The 23,156-nt window shown below is 47.1% G+C and overlaps 1 protein-coding gene across 3 annotated transcripts in view; it reads left to right on the forward strand.

Moving 5' to 3' along the window:
- The window catches only part of FGD5 (FYVE, RhoGEF and PH domain containing 5), a 126,389-nt gene that overhangs the window by 78,677 nt on the left and 24,556 nt on the right, over positions 1 to 23,156 (forward strand). For 2 of the 3 annotated variants that reach the window (XR_004264034.1, XM_032262342.1), the window contains exons 6-11: positions 11,769 to 11,929; positions 12,201 to 12,357; positions 12,997 to 13,084; positions 14,653 to 14,703; positions 15,251 to 15,309; positions 22,123 to 22,194. Coding sequence is in view for 2 of the 3 variants with exons in the window: in XM_032262342.1 (XP_032118233.1) it covers positions 11,769 to 11,929; positions 12,201 to 12,357; positions 12,997 to 13,084; positions 14,653 to 14,703; positions 15,251 to 15,309; positions 22,123 to 22,194 (588 nt within the window). In the remaining variant the exon portion in view is untranslated. The remainder of the gene's footprint in view (positions 1 to 11,768; positions 11,930 to 12,200; positions 12,358 to 12,996; positions 13,085 to 14,652; positions 14,704 to 15,250; positions 15,310 to 22,122; positions 22,195 to 23,156) is intronic. The other variant, XM_032262343.1, reaches the window with a different exon arrangement.

Below are 23,156 nucleotides of genomic sequence, written 5' to 3' on the forward strand. Positions count from 1 at the left end.
TGGTCTCTGACTACACGAGTTTGGACTTCTGTACAGCACGGTGGCTGGGTTCTAAAAGTAAGCGTCCCAAGAGAGCAGGAAGAAGTGCATGGCATTTTTATGATCTGGCCTTGGAAGTCCTATAGCACCACTTCTACCATACTCTATGAGTTAAGACAGTCACAAAGGTCTACCCAGCTTCAACGGGAGGGGACATAGTCTCCCCCATTCAATGGGAGGAATATCAAGCTCACATTGCATAAAGACCATTGAGATAGGAGATATTGTTGTGGCTATTTTTGGAAAATACAGTCTACTATAGAAGTTTTTTCTAAACATTCTGTGTCAGTTAGGGATTGTGTTTGACTGCTGGTAACAAAAACCCAATTATGATGGCTTAAATCATTTAGGGATTCTTCTCTCATGTAAAATAGATGCAGAAGCAGGAGATCCAGGTCAAATTTGGCAACTCCACACAGTATCAGGGACTAAAGTTCCATCTGCAGCATCCACTTCCAGGGTTTCTCATGAACACAGAATGGCTACCGCAGTTCTAAGCATTGCATCTATATCCCAGGCAGGAAGAAGGAGAAAAATAGAAAAGTGACAGGTCATGCCTCCCAGCTGGGTCAGCCCCTTGAAAGCTTGAAGCTTTTCTCAGAGCCTCTTGTCAAGCTTCTCCTTCCATATCCTTGGGCACTCCTAGTTGCAGAGGAAGCTGAGTCAAAGCTGGGCTCATCTTGGTGGCTCTGCTTCTTGTGTGTTTATCCAGGGGCCTAAGCTGAAGGGGCAACTGGTACCCTGGGAAGCTCTTCTCATGGCAGTGGCAGGAGAAACAGCAGAGGGCTTCTCAGAGTCAAGTTCACAACTGGCAGATCATCCTTTCCACCCACACCCCATGGTAGCAGCAGGCCCAAAGGCATAAGGGGCAGGGGACATGCTCTCCCCACGATGAGGCTGTAACAAGGATGTGGACGTGGGGAGGTGACACACTGTGGTGTACTTCCCTCCTCTGCACTCCACCTTTCACTGTTTGAAATTACCTACTTTATGTATTTGTTACTGGTTATGTTGTGTTTTCATTTTCATGCAACTCATAATACTTTCTATTAATTCCTTTCTGATTTCTTCTTTGACCCATGCGTTATTTAAAACGGTGTCATGTAACTTCCAAGTATTTGTGTGTTTCCCACATCTGCTGCTGCTGATTTCTAATTTATCCTTCTGCTAATCCTGTTGTGGTTGGAAAACATGCTTTGTATGGCTCCAGTCCTGTTAAATTTATTGAAATGTGTTTTATAGCCCAGCATATACCCTAGCGTACCTGGAGAATCTTCTGTGTGTATTTGAGAAGGTTGGGCCTTCTGCTCTTGTTGGGTGTTCTGTGGATGCTGCATAGGTCAGGCCGATGGATCCTGCTGAGTCTTCTGCATCCTCACTTTCTGTTCACTGTTGAGAGAGGTGTATTGACATCTCAGCTATGATTATTGGGTTGTATGTCTCTCCATCAGTTGTCAGATTTTGCTTCATGTTTGGGGGCTGTTTTTAGGTGCTTGTTTGCTATCTGCCTTCATCACTAAACCCTGAGCTCCTTGAGGGCAAAGAGTTGGACTCTACCCTTGTTCTCAGTGGCATGTGATACCTGGTACACAGCTGGTGCTCAGCATGTATCTAATGAATGAGTGATGGTAGAGAAAGTTCTCCTTCTAGCAGTCCCATCCTTTCTTCAGTCAAAAAAGACTTCCTGCCAGGCATGCGGTGCATGTCTGTAGTCCTAGCTACTTGGGAGGCTGAAGCAGGAGAACCGCTTGAGCCCAGATTGAAGTGTACCTTGATCGTACCTGTGAATACCCACTGAACTCCAGCCTGGGCAACATAGCAAGACCCTGTCCCTAAAAAAAAAATAAAAAAATAAAAAAATAAAAAAAATTTTAAATAAGAAAATAAACTTCCTGAGCACCCTGTTTTGGTGACATATGAATGAGTGATGGCAGGGAACGTCTCTGCCCTCAAAGCACTGATGGTCTAGAGAGAAAGACTGACATGAAAAAGAATAATAGTAATGCAGTGGTGGGGGGCATACTGAGGTTTGGGGGCTCAGAGGAGGCATCCAGCCCAGTCTTCTTGGAGTTAGAGAGGGATATCCAGAGAAAAATGTGTTGAATAGCCAGGTGGGGGTGCAGTGAAGAAGGCTGTGCCTGGCAATGGGATCAACGTTTGCAAAGGCCCAGAGGCCAGTTAAGAATGGCACATTTAGGCCAGATATGGTGGCTCACACCTGTAATCCCAACACTTTGGGAGACCAAGGCAGGAAGATTGCTTGAGGTCAGGAGTTTGAGACCAGCCTGGGAAGCATAGTGAGACCCTGTCATTACAAAAAAATAAAAAAAAAATTTAAATTAGCCAGTAATCCCAGCTACTTGGGAGGCTGAGGTGGGAGGATCACTTGAGCTTAGGAGTTTGAGGCTGCAGTGAGCTATGAGCATACCACTGCACTCCAGCCTGGGTGACAGAGTGAGATCCTTCCTCAAAAAAAAATAATACAGATGCTCAGGTTTTGCGCTGAGAGATTTTTACTTAATTGATCTGTAACACAGCAGTGATCTGTAATCATTGATGTAGCAGACATAAAGCACAGTTGTGAGCAAAGCCAAGCAAATCTGAGGGTGAAAACAAGTGAATGAGGTGCACTACTGTCTCTTATTTGGAGGAGAGGTAGCAGAAGCATGCCGGATATGTGAACGGTCTGACTGTGCAATGTTTTGTAAAAGCTGTTGCTTTTTCAGACTGACATATGTAACCCAGCCCCAGCTGTGCATAGGTGCCCAGGAGGGCTAAAGGCCTCGGACTAAACATGGCATATTTTCTAAGAACCTCCATTTTGCTCCAGATACATAATTTTAAATAAATTAAACTAGTTATGGATCTATTTCAAAGGCTAATATAAAATGTACATTTTTTAAAGTTAAAATAATAGACTTCAAAGACATTTTTGAGATTAGGGTAACTTCCTTCAGGCTCTGACCCCAGATTTGTAGAGCAGGATACTTGAGAGGCCCGTAGACTGACTGCTGATGTTAACTCAAGAGAGCCTCATGAAGGAGGTGGCCTTTGAAATAGCTTTGAAAGATCAGCAAGATGTATATTGGATAATGGACTTGCAGAACAGACACAGAGGCTGGAGAAGAGGATTCATAGAAAGCAGTGGTTCTCAAAGTATGGTCTTCAGACCAGCAGCATCAGCATCACCTGGGAAATTGTGAAAAATGAAAATTATTCAGCCCCAGCCCAGACCTGCTAAGTAGAAACTCAGGCAGAATGCAGGGTGGGCAGCAATCTGTGTTTTCCTAAGCCTGGCAGGTAATTTGAATGCACACTCAAATTGGAGAACCACTGTTACACAGAAGTGAGCAGGAAGCTGCAAAGGTGGCTGCACCAGCTCCCGCAGAGATGTGGTCACCAGGCCAAGGAGTTTAACTTGGTGCTGAGGGCAGGAGGGGCCTTGAGGAGTTTGGAGGAGAGGCAAAATAAATGGGGAGCCCTGGCTTGTCCTCCCTCTCCCAGGGGCGTGTGTTTGTACACTTGTAACTCCTGCCCCAATAGAACATTTCCATCATCCCAGAAGATTCCTGTCATACCCTCCCCCGGGTTACCACTGTTTTGCTTTCTGTCACATGAGATTGGTTTAGCCTGTTCTTGAACCTCACAGGAATGGAATAATAAATTATGTACTCTTAAATATCAGGCTGCTTTAGCTCAACAGTCTGTGAGATTCAGATAGCTGTTCATGGGTATCAGCGTTCTTTGGTAGGCATAGTCCACAGTTGGGTTGTCTGTGCTCCTGTGCATGAACACGTGGGTGGCTTCCCATTTGGGCTATTAGAAACCTACCGTGAATGTCACCATAAACACCTGCAGTCATTTCTCCTTGGTATTTACCCAGGAGAGGAACTGCAGGGTCACAGGATAAGCATAGACATAGCTTTACTAGCAACTGCCAGATAGGTTAACAAAGAGGTTAAAACAATATATGTTCCCCCTCTAGTGTATGAGAACATTTATTCCACACTCTTGCCAACATCTTGGTATCTTTGTCGGCCTCTGTACTCGTGGCTGTTCTGGCAATTGTGTAGTGGTGTCTCCCTGTGGCTCAGTTTGCATTTCCCTGATGATTAAAACAATTGAATCCTTCATTCTGTTTGTTAGCCATTGGGAACGCTCTTTTGAATGTTCCCTTTCCTTTTTTTTTTTAAATTGAGATATCTTTTTCATATTGTTCTTAGTAGCTCTTCAAGTATTCTGGACACAAGTCCACCTTCAGATCTGAGCATTGTGCATATTTTCTCAATCTGTGACTTCCCTACCTACTTTTTCTTAACAGCTTTATTGAGATATAAGTCTCATGCAGTACATTTCAGTCCTTCAAAGTGTAAAATTTCATGGTTTTCAGTTGAGCGATCATTGCACACACAGTCACACACTACACCCAAACCATACTCCACTCCTCAGCTCCTCTTTTACCTCAGGGCCTTTGCACCTGCGGTCCCTTCTGCCTGGAGCACTTGCCTCTTGTCTCAGTGTAGGCACTGCCTCCTTGGAAGGCTTTCCCGTGGCGGAGCCAGGTCTCCCTTCTCTGGTTTGCTGGTTCCTATGGTTTTCCCATCACAACACCTAAGCCCCTGTGTTGACATGGTCTTTTTACTCACGGCTTTGGAACAGTTACCCAGATTGCACACTCTCTGAGGGCGGAAGTGCATCTCTCTATGCTCCCACTGTCTCCTCCAGGCTTGGTGCAAAGCACGCACTCGGAATATTTGCTGAATAAATAAAGGAATGAGGGCCAGGTGCCTCCTACCCACTTCCTCCCTCTCAGATAGCTGCCAGGTCACTGAGATGTGATGGTGGACCCAAGTTGATGAGACAGCAGTACCCTTTCAGGGAGTGATGGATGGTGAGGCTAGCACTCAGCACTTCCAGCCAGTACATGAGTTTTAAGAACAGATGTTTGTGGCAATTCTGATTATGCTCCAGTTTTTGAAGTGAGTCATGTTGGTGATGGCAGTCCTGCCCATTGGGACTAAGTCGATCAGTGAGAATTAATTACAGACGAGAAACCAGCTTGCAGAGCAATTAATATTAAGCTCCCTGGAGAGTGGTGCAAATACAGCCGGCCTTGTCTTTGCCTGTTCTTCCTTTTCTCTCCCAGCACTGTACAATTAACAAAGCAGTTGTAATCATTAGGAAGAGCCTCTTTGCTATACTTTGTGGTACTGATCCCCATTTTACAGGTGAGAAAACTGAGGCTCAGACAGGCGACAGCTTGCCTAGTTGTTCAGTACCCTGTGGTGTGTTTGGGCTTGAGTCCAGCCCAGAACAAATGAGAGTGTGTTGAAAGCCCTTTGTCAGCCAGTGCCCATGCAAGAGGGGTCATTGCCCTCATCAGGATACACAGCTGTTTTCTTCTTTTTCCTGGGATGCCAGGGCTGAGAAAAGCCTGCAGGGCTGGAAGCTGGGTCCTAAACATGGAGACTCACAGGGAAAGAGTTGTGGAGTCCTCCTGACCCAGGTCAGCAGGGACACCTTCACCCCAGCCTCAGAATGACCCCAGTACCCCAGAGCCACTTGTGGCAGAAGTCCGAATGACCCACGACCTCCATCCAGCTGCCCTCTGCACCTGCTGCCCTCCTCACCACCCTCGTCTTCTGTGTATTCTGAAACATGCTTTCAGGAAAGGCTCTGATAGCTCCTGTACAAGGACATTCAGTTTCTCGTTACAGCTCAGGCATGTAGCCTCCTCATAGGAACACACATGTCTTCATCCCAGAGAGTCCATTTGCTAGTTCAAGACTCATCCCCTTAAGGGTTTCTGACCTTCATGTTGGGGTTGGAGATTTCCTGAGATCTTGAATTATGCTGGACTGGGGCTGGCCAGTCTCGGGCAGGAACCAGCTCATCCTCCCTCCTTGGGACTGTAAGCCAGGGTGGGTCGCCCTCTGTGTGCCCTCCCCATCGTTCCGGCCAGAACAGGTCACAGCAGCAGGAGGTCAGCACCAGACAGGATGAGGTGTTCAGGAAGCACAGACCTTTGTAAACTCCATATCTGCTCTCCCTGTCTGATGGTGCAGGCACGTGCCTATGGGCAGATGTTGGAGGCACGGTGCGAGGGGGTCTCTCAGCCTCTATGTCTCACCTTGGAGCCCTCCTTTCTTCTCCCTTCGTGTCCCCTCCCTTTTTCCCTTCTCCTCTTTCTCCCCTTCTCCCCTTTTTTCTCTCTCTTCTTCTCTGCCCCCCTCTCTCTCCTTCTCCCCCCGCCATGCTTGTATACTGGCTCTGCTTCCTTGGTTTTCTTTCTCTCTCTCCCCATTTCCCCTCTCTGTCCCATCCCACCTCCCTGTCCTCTTCTACCCCTTGTTGTTCCCCTGCAAGGAGGGGTAGAAAAGCTTCTGGCCTTCACTTGGGGAGAGAAGGCCACAAAGGCTTCCTGGAGGAAGGGCTGCCCATCCTCTCTCAGGCACTTTCCACTTTTAGATCCTTATATAAAAAAGACCTTTATTTATTTTATTTTATTTTTTGATACAGGGTCTAGTTCTATCACACAGGCTGGAGTGCAGTGACACCATCACAACTCACTGCAGTTTCAACATCCCAGATTCAAGTGATCCTCCCACCTCAGTATCCCAAGTAGCTGGAAATATAGACAGGCACCACCATGCCTGGAGAATGTTTAAATTTTTTGCAGAGTCTTGCCATACTGCCCCAGCTGGTGTCCATCCAACTCTTGGGCTCAAGCGATCCTCCTGCCTTGGCCTTGGAAGGTGCTGGGATTACAGATGCGAGCCACTGCATCTGACCTAAAGAAGACCATCCAGCAGTAGAAGCTGTGCAGCAAACCAGGCTCGGTGGCTCATGCCTGTAATCCCAACACTTCGGGAGGTCGCGCTGAGCAGATCACCTGAGGTTAAGAGTTCAAGAGCAGCCTGGCCAACATGGTGAAACCCTGTCTCTACTAAAAACACATAAAATTAGCTGGACGTGGCAGTGGGTGCTTGTGATCTCAGCTATTCAGAAGACTGAGGCAGGAGAATCACTTGGACCTGGGAGGCGGAGGTTTCAGTGAGCCCAGATTGTGCTATTACACTCCAGACTGGAAAACAAGAGCGAAACTCCATCTCAGAAATAGAAAGAAGCTGTCCAGCAGTGGGGTGAGATGTCTTGCCCCATGGGGAGCTCCCCATCAGGGAGACAGTCAAACAAGGCAGAGGAATCATCTTTCCTGAGTGTTCAGGGTGATTCGAACTTCTCCATTTGGGCAAGAGTGCATTATCTCTGACCCTGGGATTTTCCCAATATGCATTGCTCCACAGCTCAAGGTGGTTTCAGGATTCCTACCCTGACCCCTAGCTGTGTATTTAAAATTGTAGAGCTAGGTCTCATGCAAGAGCAAATGTATTTGAAGATAAAATATTTTTCTTGTGAGAAATATATTCTTTATAAATTTTTGTTCTTTATTAAAAAATCTATAATAGATGTACATAGTTTCAGAGTATGTGATAATTTAATATGTTATATAATCTGTAAAGAGCAAATCAGTGTACTTGGAATATGTATCACCCTAAATATTTGTCTTTATGCTGGAAACATTCAAATTATTCTCTTCTAGTTATTTGTTTGGTTATTTATTTGCATATTTTTAGAGGCAGAGTCTCACTCTGTCACCCAGGTTAAAGTGCAGCGAGCGACCATAGCTCACTGCAGCCTGGAACTCCTGGGATCAAGCCATCTTCCCACTTCACCAAGTAATACTTGGAACTATAGCGATGCACCAACAAGCCCAGCTAACCTTTTAAATTTTTTGTAACGATGGGGTCTCACTGTATTGCCCAGGCTGGTCTTGAGCTCCTGACTTCATAGTCCTCCTGCCTTGGCTTCCCAAAATGCTGGGATTATAGATGTGAGCCACCATGCCTGGCCTCTTCTAGCTATTTTGAAATGTACAATTCATTATTGTAACCTATAGTCACCATACTGATTTATCTAACACTGGGTCTTATTATTTTTTTCTTTCTTTTTTTTTTTGTTTGTTTTGTTGTTGTTGTTGTTGTTGGAGACAGATTCTTACTCTGTCACCCAGGCTGGAGTGCAGTGGTGCAGTCTTGCTTACTGCAACCTCTGCCTCCCAGGTTCAGGTGACCCTCTTGCCTCAGCCTCCCGAGTAGCTGGGATTACAGGCACCCATCATCATGTCTGGCTAATTTTTGTATTTTTAGTAGAGACGGGGTTTCACCATGTTGGCCAGGTTGGTCTCGGACTCCTGACCTCAGGTGATCTACCTGCCTCTGCCTCCCAAAGTACTGGGATTACAGGTGTGACCCACTGCACCCGCCCTTATTTCTTCTATCAAAATGTATATCTGTAGGCATTAATCGTCTGCTCTTCATTGCCACCCCCTTCCCTCCTCTGTTAACTACCAGCCTACTTTCTGTCTTCACGAAATCCACTTTTTTAGCTCCGATATATGAGTGAGAATATGCAATATTTGTCTTTCTGTGCTTGATTTATTTCACTTAACATAATGATCTCCTGTTGCATCTGTGTTGCTGCAAATGATAGTATTTCATTCTTTTTTATGGCTGAATACTATTCCGTTGTGTATATATGCCACATTTTCTTTATCCATTCATCTGTTGAAGTGCACTTAGGTTGAATCTATACTTTAGTTATTGTGAATAGTGCTGCAAAAAACAAGGGCTGCAGATATCTTTTTGATATATTTGGTTTTCTTTTAAATATCTATTCAGTAGTGGAATTACTAGAGCATTTGGTCATTCTTCTTCTTCTTTTTTTAACCTTTTTTTTTTTTTTTGAGACAGAGTCTTTCACTCTGTCACCCAGGCTAGAGTGCAGTGACACAATCATGGCTCACTGCAGGATTGACCCCCTGGGCTCAAGCAGTCCTCCTGCCTCGGGCTCCTGAGTAGCTGAGACTACAGGTGCAGGCCCAGCTAATTTTTTTTTAAAATGAGATCTTGCTATATTGCCCAGGCTGGTCTCAAACTCTTGGCCTCAAGTGATCCTCCCAGTAGTTCTATTGTTAATGTTTTAGGAACCTTCATACTGTTCCCTGTAGTGGCTGTACTATTTTACATTCTCGCTAACAAGTGTTCCCATTTCTCGGCATCTTCACCAACATCTGTCTTGGCCTGTATTTTTGATAAAAGCCATTTTCACAGGAGTAAGATGATACCTCGTTGTAGTTTTGATTTGCATGTCTCTGATGATTATGATGTTGAGCATTTTTTCATATACCTATTGACCATTTGCATGTCTTCCTTAGAGAAATATCTGTTCAAATCTTTTGCCCATTTTTAAATCGGATTATGTGGGCTTTATTGCTATTTGAGTTGTGTGAGTTCCTTATGTATTTTGGTTGTTAATCCTTTATCAGATGAATAGGTTGTATGTGTTTTCTCTCATTCTGGGGGTTGTGACTTGACTTCGTTGATTGTTTTCTTTGCTGTGCAGAAGCTTTTTAGATTGACGCAGTCCCATTTGTCTATTTTTGCTTTGGTTGTGTATGCTTTTGAGGTCTTGTGCAGAAAGTCTTCACCTAGTCCCATGTTCTAGGGTATTTCTCCAACGTTTTCTTCTAGTGCTTCATAGTTGGAGGTCTTAGATTTAAGTCTTTAATCCATTTTGATTTGGCTTTTGTGTAGAAGAGATCTAGTTTCATTCTTCTGCATATAGTTATTCAGTTTTCCCAGCACCATTTATGGAAGAGACTGTCCCTTCCCCAGTGTATGTTCTTGGCACCTTTGTCAAAGATGAGTTGGCTGTAATTGTGTGGATTTATACCTGGGTTCGCAGACAACAAGTTTTTTTTTTGTTTGTTTTTTGTTGTTGTTTTTTTTTTTAAGATGGGATCTTCCTCTGTCGCCCAGGCAGAGTTTACTGCAGGCTTGACCTCCCGAGCTCAGGTGATCCTCCTAGCCTCCCGAGTAGCTGTGACCACAGATGCCTGCCACCCCATCCAGCTAATGTTCACATTTTTTTGTAGAGATGGGGTTTTCCCACGTTGCCCAGGCTGGTCTGGAACTCCTAGATACAAGTGATCCCCCAGCCTTGGCCCTAAGTGCTGATATTAAAGGCATGAGCTACTGCACCCAGCCGACAAGATCTTAAACTCAGAAAAACCAAAGATTCCACCAAGAAACTATTAGAACTGATAAACAAATTCAGCAAAGTTGCAGGATGCAAAGTCAAAATACAAAAATCAGTAGCATTTCTATATACCAACAGTGAACAATCTGAAAAAGAAATACGAAAGCAATCCCATTTATCCTAAGTATAAAGGATTTAAAATACCTAGGAATCAATTTAACCAAAGAAGTGAAAGGTCTATACAAGGAAAACCATAAAACACTGATGAAAGAAATTGAAGAGGACACACACAAAAAAGAAGATGTTCCATGCTCATGGATTAGAGGAACTAATATTGCTAAAATGACAATGCTACCCAAAGCAATGTATAGATCCAATATAATCCCTATCAAAATTCCAATGACATTCTTCACAAAAATAGAAAATAAGTCCTAAGATTTACCTGGAACCACAAAAGACCTAACAGCCAAAGCAATCCCGAACAAAAAGAACAAAGCTGGGAGCATCACACTACCTGACTTCAAAATTTACTACGAAGTTTTAGCCACCAAATCAGCACAGTACTTGCATTAAAAACAGGATACATGGAACAGACTAGGGAACCCAGATATAATTCTTATATTTATTAAATTGATTTTAGTTGTAGAAGTACATTAATCATGACAGATTTTAGAAAATAGAGACAAGATGAACAGTCATTCCTAACTCCACTCCTGACGCGGCCACTGCACGTTGTCCTGTCCGAGCTTTCTCCTCTGCTCACTTTTTACACTGTTATGTCAGGGTGGTGGAAACAGCTCTGCATCCCTTCTTGATTGCTGGACACTATGATGTGAATATTTCTATGTAGCCACCACCTTTATCATTTTTAGTGACTGCTTAATACACCATAGGGTGGATGCCTATTATTTCCCTAGATTTTGTTTTAAAACAACGTAGCACATGAACCTCTTCAAAGATGGATAATGAGAAAGCAAAAACCTTCTGCTTTTTTAAAATTTTTTTTGTGTGACAGAGTCTCACTCTGTCACCCAGGCTGGAGTGCAATGGCATGATCTCAGCTCACTGCAACCTTGGCCTCCTGGGTTCAGGCGATTCTCCTGCCTCAGACTCCTGAGTAGCTGGGTCTACAGGCATGTGCCACCACACCCGGCTAATTTTTTGTATTTTTGGTAAAGACGGGGTTTCACTGTGTTAGCCAGGATAGTCCCAATCTCCTGACCTCGTGATCCGTCTGCCTTGGCCTCCGAAAGTGCTGGGATTACAGGCATGAACCACTATGCCCAGTCTAACCTTCTGCTTCTTTAAAGAAGGAATTACACAATCTCTCTCCCATCTTGTGAAGGAAGTGTGTTCACCAAGTGGCCACAGGAGAGGAGAGCAAGCATGTGTTGAGCCCTGCTCTGTGGCAGGTGTTGGGTTGGGTGTCAGCTCAGGCAGTCCTATGGTCACCAGGTGCATGTGGCCATCTCTGTTTTGTAGGTGAGACCATTGGGTCTAGAAACACTGGCTTAAGGTCTCACAGCTGTCTTCACGTAGGGCAGGGCTCCAAAGCCCCAGGGGAGATCTGCCAAGGAGGGCTTGTGCTCAATCCTATCAATCTGTGGGTAACAGGCCTTTTGGTGTTTCAGGATTTCCATGGAGCTGTCATGAGGGCCTTGGATGACATGGACCATGAAGGCAGAGACACATTGGCCCGGGAGGAGCTGAGGCAGGGCCTGAGTGAACTCCCAGCCATTTACGAACTTCACCAAGGCATCCTGGAGGAGCTGGAGGAAAGGCTGTCAAATTGGTGAGCAGTCCCTGGACCCCAAGGCTCCACTTTTGTTGCACTGGGAGAATGGAGAGGGATAAAAACACCACCGTATGAAATGGGATCTCCATTTGGTGGATGGGAAAGCCAAACTCAGAAGTGTTAAGTCATTTACTCAAAGTAAAACAACTATGCAAGGGTTGAGCTGGGATCTGCACCCAGGGATATGACTCCAGGCCCCCGCTTCTAACCCTCTGTTGGTTACAAGGCTGAGTTCGCAGCGTCCCATCCCCCTCCCCCCTGACTGCAGGGAGAGCCAGCAGAAGGTAGCTGACGTCTTCCTGACCCGGGAGCAGGGGTTTGATCACCACGCCACTCACATCCTGCAGTTCGACAGGTACCTAGGTCTGCTCAGTGAGAATTGCCTCCACTCTCCCCGGCTGGCAGCTGCTGTCCGTGAATTTGAGGTGGGTCACTTGATCCTCTGAGACCCTGCTGTAAGGATGCAGGGGTTGGGCGAAGGGCTTAATGCAAATCAGTGGGACATCTTAGTAGGTCTGGGGCTGGGGAGCAGACAGGGAAAACCTGGCCAGAAGGATGAGAGGATGACCCATCAGGAAGGAGAACCCTGAACATCCCCTGTTGGGCAGCAGATGACAGTGCAGTGAGTGCTACCCACAGGAAGGATCTCAGGGGTAGTTTTCTTGTCCCAGTTGATAAGCACCAACCAAGCTAGTGCCCCAGCCATTGGAATGTTCAAGGAAATTCCCAGTGCTAGCCACAAACTGGGGATCCAGTTTCCCTGGGCAGAAAAAGAGGGAGCTTTCCTCCGTTGATAAGATTAAGAGGGAAGCAGGGACTCAGAGAGGCTTGATACGGAGTATAGCACCAACTGGTAACATGATGGAGTGAGCAATTAGTTACAGTAGGGCTGGGCTAATCCAGAAGGGCTTCCTGCAGGAGGAGAACCTGGTTTTGGAGATGAGAGAGAAGCTCCTCTGGGCCGGGAAGAGGTGTGGATGGGATGGTGTACATGGGCTGCTGTAAGCCTGGTGCCCTCGGGAGGAATTTCTGATAAGGTTCTTCCTCTCCTCTCTTGAGAGCAGCAGAATGTACAAGGAGGCGGCCAGACTGCAAAGCATCGGCTGCTGCGGGTGGTTCAGCGCCTCTTCCAGTACCAAGTGCTCCTCACAGGTGGGCCCCACAGGAGCTCATGGGGGACTGAGGTGGAGGGGCAGGGAAGGCCTCTGAGGAGGGGTGGAGGCGACTGTGGCAGGCAGGTGTTGGGGAAGGATGGCCTCTGCCTTCACCTTTCCCTCCAGTTGAGCTTTGAGCCCCCTGAACCACCTCCTGCCACCTTAGAAAGCTCCCTCCAGTGGCCATCCCAACCCTAAAACACAAAAACCCGGTGATACCCCTCCCCAGCTGACACTTCCTCCCTGCCTCAGCTGGCCATCTCTTCATTTCACTGGAGCCCTCCTTGTGGCCACATTAGTGGGCATTTTTAGCCTTGGACCTGCTAGACCCCTCACCACTTCCTGCTTTCGAGTGTTTTCCTTTGGGTTTCTGTGGCATATTCTCTCGCACTTCCCTCCCATCTCTGTCCCTTCTCTGTCTCTGCTGGTGTCCTCCCATCCTCCACTGCACCATAAACATCAGAGCTTCTCAGGGCTCAGTCCAGGGTCACCTTCCCTTCCCTTCCCTCTCTGTGCCCTTTCCCCTATCTCTGCCTGCTGGAAACACCCACTTCTCTGTTCCGAGCTCCAGACCCATTTATCCAACTGCCTCCCAAATAAACAAGGACTCCTGCCCTGGGCAACTGATGTCCTAGTGAGAGAGACAGACCATACATATGTAGGCATGGATATGTAATTCCAGGTAACAACTGGGGCTCCTCAAAAATACATTAGGGCCAGGGACTAGAGAATTCATTCATCTAATCCAAAAACTATTTATTGAGTGTACCAAGTCCCACGCTGGATGCTGGAGATGCAGCAGTGAATCAAACAGCAAACTCAGGGACACTGTGGAGCTTATACCCTAGACAAGCAAATCAGAAAGCCGAAAGATAATGTCTGTTAAGAACTCGTAAGAAAAATAAAACAAGTTAAGGAGACAGAGGGAACAGGGCTGCTGTGTTAGACTCAGTGATCAGGGAAGACCTCTCTGAGGAGGCAGCATTGGACAGAGATCTCAGTAGTGTGAGGACATGAGCCATATGAAGATCTGAAGAGAGTGCCAAGCAGAAGGAACAGCAAGTGCAAAGGCTCTGGGGTAGGAACAAGCTTGGCACATTCAAGAAAGCCAGCATGGCCAGAACAGAATGAGCAGATGGAAGAGCAGTCACAGGGAGGGACTGGAGGATGCAGAGCCTGGAGAGCATGAATGTACTACAGGTTCCACAGGACTCTGCTGTGTTGATATCTACATCTTTCTCCACTAGTGGACTGTGTGCTTCTTAAAGATGGATTCACCTTGTTGTGTCTGTCTCCAAGGCATGGCCCAGTGCCAGGCACACAGCAGGCGCTCAGTGGGTGTCTGTTGGATAAGTGAGTGACAAGCAGCTGTGGCAGCAATGCTGACGGTGGTCCTGGGGGCCTGGTTTTATGCTAGCATGGTATCGTGATGGGACCAGCAGGGGAGAGAGGGTACATGCCTCATTCTTCTCGAACCTCCAGCTCTGGCAAGAGAGGGGTCACAGTTGTGGGCAGGAGGGGCTGACCTCGCCAGTAGCTGACTCCTGGCTCTCGTCCTACCAACAGACTATTTAAACAACCTTTGCCCGGACTCCGCCGAGTACGACAGCACACAAGGTGAGTCCCGCACGAACGCAGAGAGAAGTACTCGAGCCTGCTCTGCCTCCTTGCCCCAAAACCTGGACCCTGCCCCAGTTCAGAGGCCCAGGACATAGTCCCCTCCCCACCAGCTGGGTGGGTTCTGCATATGACACATCCAGGACTTCTTTGAGAACCCCAGCTCTTCTGAGACGGATCCCCCCTCACCTTAGCTGTGGAGACATCCTAGGATGGGAGGACATCCCGTCAGAGGGGGATGGGGGTCACCAGAATTTGGTGACAGGGAGGGGTGTGCCAGGTCTGAAAAGCCTACCACAGTCTCCCTGTTTCCTCCCAATTTGATGTGGTTGTCCCTTTGTATCACCTGCCAGGGTGGTCCCTAATATAACGTATTCAGTTTACAGCCAGGGAAACTGAGGCATGCCTGAGCGTGGTCAAATCACTGTCAAAGTCACTTAGGCAGTAGTGGCCAAGCTGGGGTTGAGGCCTGTGACCTGACACTAGAGTGGGGAGAATTGATGCCCCTCCTGCAGTGACCCAACTCCTGCTCTGCCTCCCTCCCCAGGTGCACTGAGCCTCATCTCCAAAGTCACAGACCGTGCCAACGACAGCATGGAGCAAGGGGTGAGTGCAGCCCGGTGGCCCCCTTCCTCAGACACAGGTTCCAGGCACCTCCCTACCCGTTCTGGTCAGCCGTCTGGTGCTCCACTTCTAGGAGCTGCAGTCAACTATCTCTCTTGTGGGACTCTACAGAGAGCCTTGGGTTCTGGCTCTGACCCTTGATGTGTGACCTCAGGCCCTGTGTGCCCCCCTCTGGGCCTTTGGTTCACCATTCAGACAATGAGAGGGGCTGCAGACTTGTGGAGAACTGATAAGCAATGCCCCACTGTGGTCCAAGGCCACCCACATCAGCACCTGTGGTGCTTTGTAAACTCCTAGTTCCTGGGCACACCTTAGATCCTCCCAGTCAGAGCTTCTGCATGTAGGATCTAGAGATCTGCATTTTTAACAAGCACCCTGGGTAAATGTTAGGACCACAAAAGTTGGAGAATCACTAGTCCACTAGAATACATGCTTGAAGCACAGATCTGATTCTGACTGTGTGTGACTCTGTCTGTTAGACGCTGATCAGGTGTTTGCTGGGTTTCTGCCAAAGAGGGCAGAGTTGACCCTGCAGCCAAGCTCCATTCAGGTGACCACCAGGGTTACTTGCGTCCACATGCTCACTGCCCTGCTAAGCTGTAAGCATGTCAGCACTCTGTGTTGAGAATGGTTCCAAGCCCGAGTCCTAGATCACTGGAAAAGAGTTCAGTGACCAGCTAGCTAGTCATGTCTTCTGCAGGCACAGAAGGGAGATGATGTGTGCCAAGGAGGTGCTACGTTTTGCTGTGGTGGACAAATAAGGCGTGCATACAGTGAGTCATCCACAGGCAGAAGAGGAGGGGAAATTGCATTTATTGGACACCTGCTATGTGTCAGACTTTGTACTGTTTTGGGGACTGGAGATACAAGGTGATAAGACATGAATCCCAGCCCTCGAGGAAACCTCTGCTTAGTGAAGTAGTAAATATGTGGATGCAAATGACCGTGATAGACGTCATGGGAAAGAATGCCACAGGGTTCAGAAAAGGGAGGCGGCCCTTCCAGCCGAGGCTGCCAGAAGAGATGATACAGGCCAGGTGCGGTGGCTCATGCCTGTTATCCCAGCATTTTGGGAGGCCAAGGCAGGTGGATCACTTGAGGTCAGGAGTTCAAGACCAGCCTGGCCAACATGTTGAAGCCTGTCCCTATTAAAAATATAAAACTTACCTGGGTGTGGTAGCATGCGCCTGTAGTCCTAGCTATTCGGGAGTCTGAGGCTAGAGAATCGCTTGAACCTAGGAGGCGGAGGTTGCAGTGAGCTGAAATCATGGCACTGCACTCCAGCCCGGGCAACAGAGTGAGACTCCATCTTAAAAAAAGAAAAGAAAAAGATGATATGGAGGTGCCCTGATAGGGAGGATTTGCATACATGCCAGGAAAGCAGAGGGAGAAAAAGGGGTGCCAGGAAGAGGGCTGGCCTGGGCAAAGGCATGGAGGAGGGATGGTACATGCTGGAGTTCAGAGAGCCACCTACCATGGCTGGGAGACAGGGAAAGGATGGCAGGGTGGGAACCAGAGTCCAGGGAGAGAGGTCGGGCTGGCTGGTGAGGGGTGGACTGACACTGGAGGCTGAGCCAGCTGGGTATGAATTACACAGGCCAGTTTCTGGGCCAGTTTCTGCGTGGGTCGGACATGCCCTTTTCTTTCTTTCTTTCTTTCTTTTTAAATTATACTTTAAGTTCTGGAGTACATGTGCAGATTGTGCAGGTTTGTTACACAGATATACACATGCCATGGTTGTTTGCTGCCTCCATCCCCGTCATTTACATTAGGTATTTCTCCTAATGTTATCCCTCCCCAATCCCCTCACCCCCTGCTATCCCTCCCCTAGCTCCCCCACCCCTCGACAGGCTCCAGTGTATGATGTTCCCCTCCCTGTGTTCATGTGTTCTCATTGTTAAACACTCGCTTATGAGTGAGAACATGTGGTGTTTGGTTTTGTTCTTGTGTCAGTTTGCTCAGAATGATGGTTTCTAGCTTCATCCATGTCCCTGCAAAGAACATGAACTCATCCTTTTTTATGGCTACATAGTATTTCATTTGCCACATTTCCTTTATCCAGTCTATCATTGATGGGCATTTGAGTTGGTTCCAAGTCTTTGCTATTGTAAACAATGCCACAGTAAACGTGTGTGCAAGACATGGCCTTTTATCTGGCCTTCTCTCTCACTCTGCCCTGCACTGACCTCCCTGCTCCTCATCATTTTGGCATCCTTTATATATAGTGAGAGTCTCTCAATGCAACCAAAAAGGAGAGGTGCTTTGGGATCCAGCGCCCTGTAGAGGAATAGCAGCATATGGGCTGGGTTCTCCACATTTCCCTTCAGCCAGGCTGCCTCTGTTTCCAGAGAGAAAAACTAGGTCAGGCAGGGATGCATATTCCCTCCTACAGGAGAGCTTGCACACGCGGCCCCACCCAGAAGAGGAAGCAGAGTAGCTGATAACCAGATACCCTCCTGGCTTTCTCCAGGGCTGAAGTTGGATGCTGTTCTGGGAAGCAGGGGCCAGCTGTGGACAGCTGTGGACAGCTGCACCAGGCCTGCTCTGGACCAGAGGCCCCCTAGCCCATTCCTGCTTGGATTGGGTGGGGACTGTGCCTGGGACATTTACTCTTTTGCAGTTCGGTGGTGTGGAGCACATTCACATTGCATGCAGCTGTCACACCATTCAACTTCAGAACTTTTCCTCTTCCCAGACTGAAACTCTCTCCCCGTTAAACTCTAATTCCCCATTTCAGTCCCCTCCCCAGCCCCTGGTAACCACCATTCTGCTTTCTGAGTGGATTTTATTTTTTAAAACAATGTTAAACGTACAGAAAGTTTGAGAAGATAGTGCAGAGAGTCTCCATGTATCCCACACACAGCGTTCTCTGTTATGAACATCTTATATTACTTTGCTACATTTGTTATATCCAAGCACATAATGATACAGAGAGAAGGCCAGATGAAAAGGCCATGTTCAGATGAAGACCCTAGTTCATTCAGATTCCCTTAGTTTTGCCTGGTATCTTGTTCCAGAGTCCCATCCAGGATCCCGCATGCTATTTAGAGGCCCTGTCGCCTTAGGGTCCCCTTGACTGCAGTAGTTTCTCATTTTCCTTGCTTTTGATGAGCTTGACAGTTTTCAGGATTACTGGTCAGGTATATAGCGGGATGCCCTTCTGGTGGAAATGTCTGATGTTTTTCTCCTGATTAGACTGCCTGTTTGTTTATCTGGGAAGAGGCTCACAGAGGAGTACTTTTCATCTCATCATATGAAGGACACATACTAGCAACAGGATTTACCACTGTTGATGTTGACCTTGGTCACCTGGCTGAAGTCACCTGGTGGCAGGTTTACGCAGCTTACACTTAGGAGTGGGTGTTATGCTCCCTCCCCTTGAGGGCACCACATCTTCTAGGTTATGTGGAATTCTGCCTGGGAGATTTGTCTCTTCTCCCTCATTGGCTAGTGTATCTAGTCATTATATATAAAGAAGTCATTTATATCAGTATGAACTCATGGATATTTATTTTACACTTTGGGTTATAATCCAATACTTCCTTATTTTATTTCTTGAATTGTTTCAGCTTTAGCTGTTGGGAGTGTTTTCAGTTGATTTCTGTGCCCTTTTCACATGGCACCATCAATATAGATTTTGAGGGTGTGTGTGTGTGTGTGTGTGTGTGTGTGTGTGTTTTAAGCACTTCTTTACTCTCTGGCAGTGCAAGATGCTCCAGGATCACTCATCTTATACATTTCCTGGTGTCCCAGTCTTAGAATCAGTCACTTCTCCATGGAACCCTGGTTGCATTAATTGGATAGTTGTATTAGAAGCCAACATACAGACATTAAGTACACTCACTGCTAACGCAGTATCATTTATTTTAAGCCTCTTTAGCTGACAGCAAAGAAATGTATGTGTATACCAACCCTTGCATATACCCATATCTGTAGATATTTCCATACGTAATCATCTGTATCTGAATAGTAAACTAACCATGAGTTTTATTTTATTTTTTGTAGAGATGGAGGGCCTACTATATTGCCCAGGCTGGTGCCAAGCAATCCTCTTGCCTCAGCCTTCCAAAGTGCTGGGATTATAGGCATTAGCCACCATGGCCAGCCTTAATTTATTTTTATTTTATAGTATTTTGTGTATTTGTTTTTTACCATGAGTTTTTACCAATGTTTCCTATTCTGATCATCACACTAGCCTCCTCCCCTTGCTTATCTGTAAATTCTCACTCCAATAGTGAGAACCTGGTTCCCACCACCCATAAACTTAATTGCTCAATTTACCTTGAACAGTTTGTGAAAGATATTTTTCCTGGGTATAGAAATCTGGATGGACAATTTTTCTTTGATGCCACTCCACTGTCTTCTGGCTTACATCATTTCCAGCATAAAGACTGCTGTGATGCTCATGAGTGTCTGTCTTTGTGTAATGTGTCCCTTTTTTTCTGGCTGCCTTTAAGATCTTCTCTTTTGATTTGATTTTGGGAAGTTTGGCTGTGATGCGTCTGTGTGTGTTTTGTGGCGGATGGGGTGTGCTTTATCCAGTTGTGATTCTTGAGCTTCTTGGATCTGTGGTTTGTTGTCATTCATTAGTTTTGCGAAATCCTCTTGGATGCTCTGTTCTTTTTCTCCACTCTTTGTGTTTCGGTGTGGGTCATCCCCACTAGTCTATCTTCAAGCTCATGGAGTCTTTCCTCAGCTGTGTTCTGTTTGCTGCTAAGCCTGTCAAAGGAATTCTTTATTTCTGATACTGATTTTTTACTTCTAAAATTTCTACTGGACTCTTTTGTATGGTTTTCATCTCTGCCAAAATCCTCCACCTGCTCATAGGTGGTATTCACCTTTCCTGCCAGGTCCTTTTACACCCCAATCAGAGCTACTTTAAGGTCTGATGGCTCTGACACCTGTGTCCCTTTGCACTGTGGTTTGTGGAATGCTTTCTCCTCTTGAAAATGAGTTGGGGTTGGGGAGTTTTTTGCTTGCTTTTTGTGTTCCTCATAATTTGTTATTGAAAGCCAGGCTTTATGTATAGAGGCACTGTAGAGACTGAGATAAATCGTATTTACCCCCCAAGGTGGGCAAGCCTCTTTTTTGGTCATGCTGTTCACGGTGGGGAACAGGGCAGTCAGGTCAGTCCAGTCGGCATCTGAGCTGGGTTTGGGTTTTGCTGACATGTCATCAACCTTCAGTGCCTGCCAGGCTTCATGCTTCTCCAGCAGGGGCTGCTGTGACCTGTGGAGTGGGTCAAAGAGCTTTTTTCTCATTCCTGCTCCATATTCAGCTTTTAGCCCTCCCTGCACCACAGGAAGGCCCTCTCTCCATGCTCTGGTCCTTCCCAGAAGCAGGCTACTGCCCTGTGTTACTCAGCGCTGGGCTTATTATGGTGGGCACATGCCTCCATCTGAAGCAGAGCCTGTGAGCCAGGCTTACCCTCCATGGCAGCTGAGCTCTGCAGCTCTGTGGCTGGCCTTAGACAGGTTTCTGGCTTTCCCCCAGCAAGGCATTGATGCATAGTACTGGATTTAAGGGGTTCCCGCCCCCCTCCTATGGTGCAGCTTTTGCTCTCTTTCCTTAGAGCAGCAGATCTTTGCCTGGGCTCCAAGGGTGGGAGGTCTCCTGGTCCCCCCGGAGAGCTGAAGCCTTGCATGAGAGAGGGCCTGAGGAAGTGGGCCGGGTTTTGCATGTGGCCCTGCCCTACCTTGGTCTTCCTTGTGGGCAGAGACTTGTGAATGAACGCTTTCGAGTAAGGACAGATTCCCTCGGTCTGCAGCTCCCCATTACTCTAAACTGGCACCAGTCCACACTTCTCCTTTAAGAATTTATTGACATTTTCTCTGCTCTCTTCTTACCTTCCTTTAACCAGCCCCCTCTGCCTCCTCTGTGGCGCCAGGGGTGCGGCAGTCCCTGCGTCTCATTCCTCTGTGGATGGACTTGCCAGGCAGAACCCAGCGCACTTAGATGCCTTGTGACCCCTGCTCTCTCACAGGCTGAAGCAGAGTTATGATTTTCAAGGTTATCTGGCTTTTTCTCACTACAATGAGAGCAGTGTTCTCTTGTACTTGCTACATCATAAGCAGAAATGGAACCACAGTTACTCATTTTTTACTACATAAAATTTTACTCCCCAAACCATAGATAATGGAAAGGATTTTTCAGGGTAGATTATCTACCCACAGTGCTCACCTTATGCCTTTAGAACCTGCCCTGTGTAAGGTTCAAGGAGCACCTGCCCACGGTGCGGGGGTGGGCGCTTGTTTCTAGGATTGTGGGGTGCTGTGCAGAGGAGACAGGGGGCTGTCACTTTATATTTTGTGGCTAACTCAGTGAGGTACTGACAGGGCACACTTATTTTTCTAACCATGAGGCTTCACAGAGTGTTGACCCAGTTTCCTCTGCAGGTGCTATGTTTTTGGGCTGCTCCCCCTTGGAGAACCCCCTGGGCTGCAAGCCAGGAAAGCCTGAGGCCAGCTTTGGGTCTGGTGAAGTTCTCATGCTCCAGGCCTCATGAGAGATATTGGATTAGAGACAGTAGGAGCTGTTGTCCAGGGAAAAACAGGGATGTTGGGCAGCACAGCAAGGCCAGGCAGCTGCCTCCATAGCACACGCAGTGATGGTGGTGGCGCCCTGCAGACCCAGGCTCGGGTCCCAGTCCTGCCTCGTACAGGAGGTTGGATTTGGGGCAGGCCTTTCCGGGCTTCATTTTTGTCTGAAACAGAAGCAATGCCATGCCTTACGGAGGAGATAAGATGCCTAGAAGGGGCCCTGACCATCTCCCCCTCGCCCCATTCCCACCCACAGGAAAACCTGCAGAAGCTGGTCCACATTGAGCACAGCGTCCGAGGCCAAGGGGATCTCCTCCAGCCAGGAAGGGTGAGTGCCGCCGCCGTGGGCAGAGGCAGAGGGTGGCTGGGCGAGGCTCCGATAAGTCCCATTGTTCACTGGGCTGGCCCCAGACAGGCCTGGCTGCAGGTGCTGTCTACCGTGGAGGGCAGGCAGGCGGGTGGGTGTGGGCTCACTGAACTCTCCTGGCTGCGGCCCTGGGCTGCCTTCCCTGGGATTCCCCACCCCATGTGCTGCCCACAGGGCAGTTAAAGACTCAGAGCCAATTTTTTCATGTTCCCTGTGGCTCTCCTCACCTCCAAGAAGAGGAAGCACCAAGTATTTTTAGTGCACAGTTGCTGGGAAAACAGAAAATGATCTCCCAAGAGCAAGCCCCTAGAAAATTTCTTAAAAATAACATTCTTGAAGAAATAAATTCATTCTCTTTAAAGCTTCCAAATGGAAAACATAAAACTCAGCTTAAAAGTAGTAAAAAATATGTTCATTACCAGTTATGCTCCGTAAAGGACAAGAGACAAAGGAATGAAAGTGCATGCTCAGAGGAATTTTACTGGAGATCAGCAGGTGTCTCACGGGTCTGAGGTTCTGTAAAGTTACATTTAGTGTTTTGACCAGGATCATAAGTTTGGCAAACTATTTCTTAAATGTCTATTTGTATATCCAGAATTAAGAGGGCTATAGCAGCTGTTCCCAGGTCTTCATCTGTTTTAGTAGACCTTCAGAGGCTCTGTTCTTGAATGGATTCCTCATGGGTATAGACCAAGGAGGGAGTCATGGCTTGGACCACTTGGAATCCTGAAAGACAGTCTTGAGTATCATGATCCCAAATGTTGAAATCCCAAAAGATCAAAATCCCAAAAATATAATTCTGGAAAAAATAATTTAGAAACGTATTTAAAAGATATTTGTATTTTTAAAAAGGGAATTTAAGAAACATAAAAACACAACTGGGCCGGGCACAGTGGCTCACGCCTGTAATAACAGCACTTTGG

This window comes from Sapajus apella, unplaced genomic scaffold, assembly GCF_009761245.1.
Source record: "Sapajus apella isolate SASKATOON/1434 unplaced genomic scaffold, GSC_monkey_1.0 scaffold128, whole genome shotgun sequence".
Lineage (NCBI taxonomy): Eukaryota > Metazoa > Chordata > Mammalia > Primates > Cebidae > Sapajus > Sapajus apella.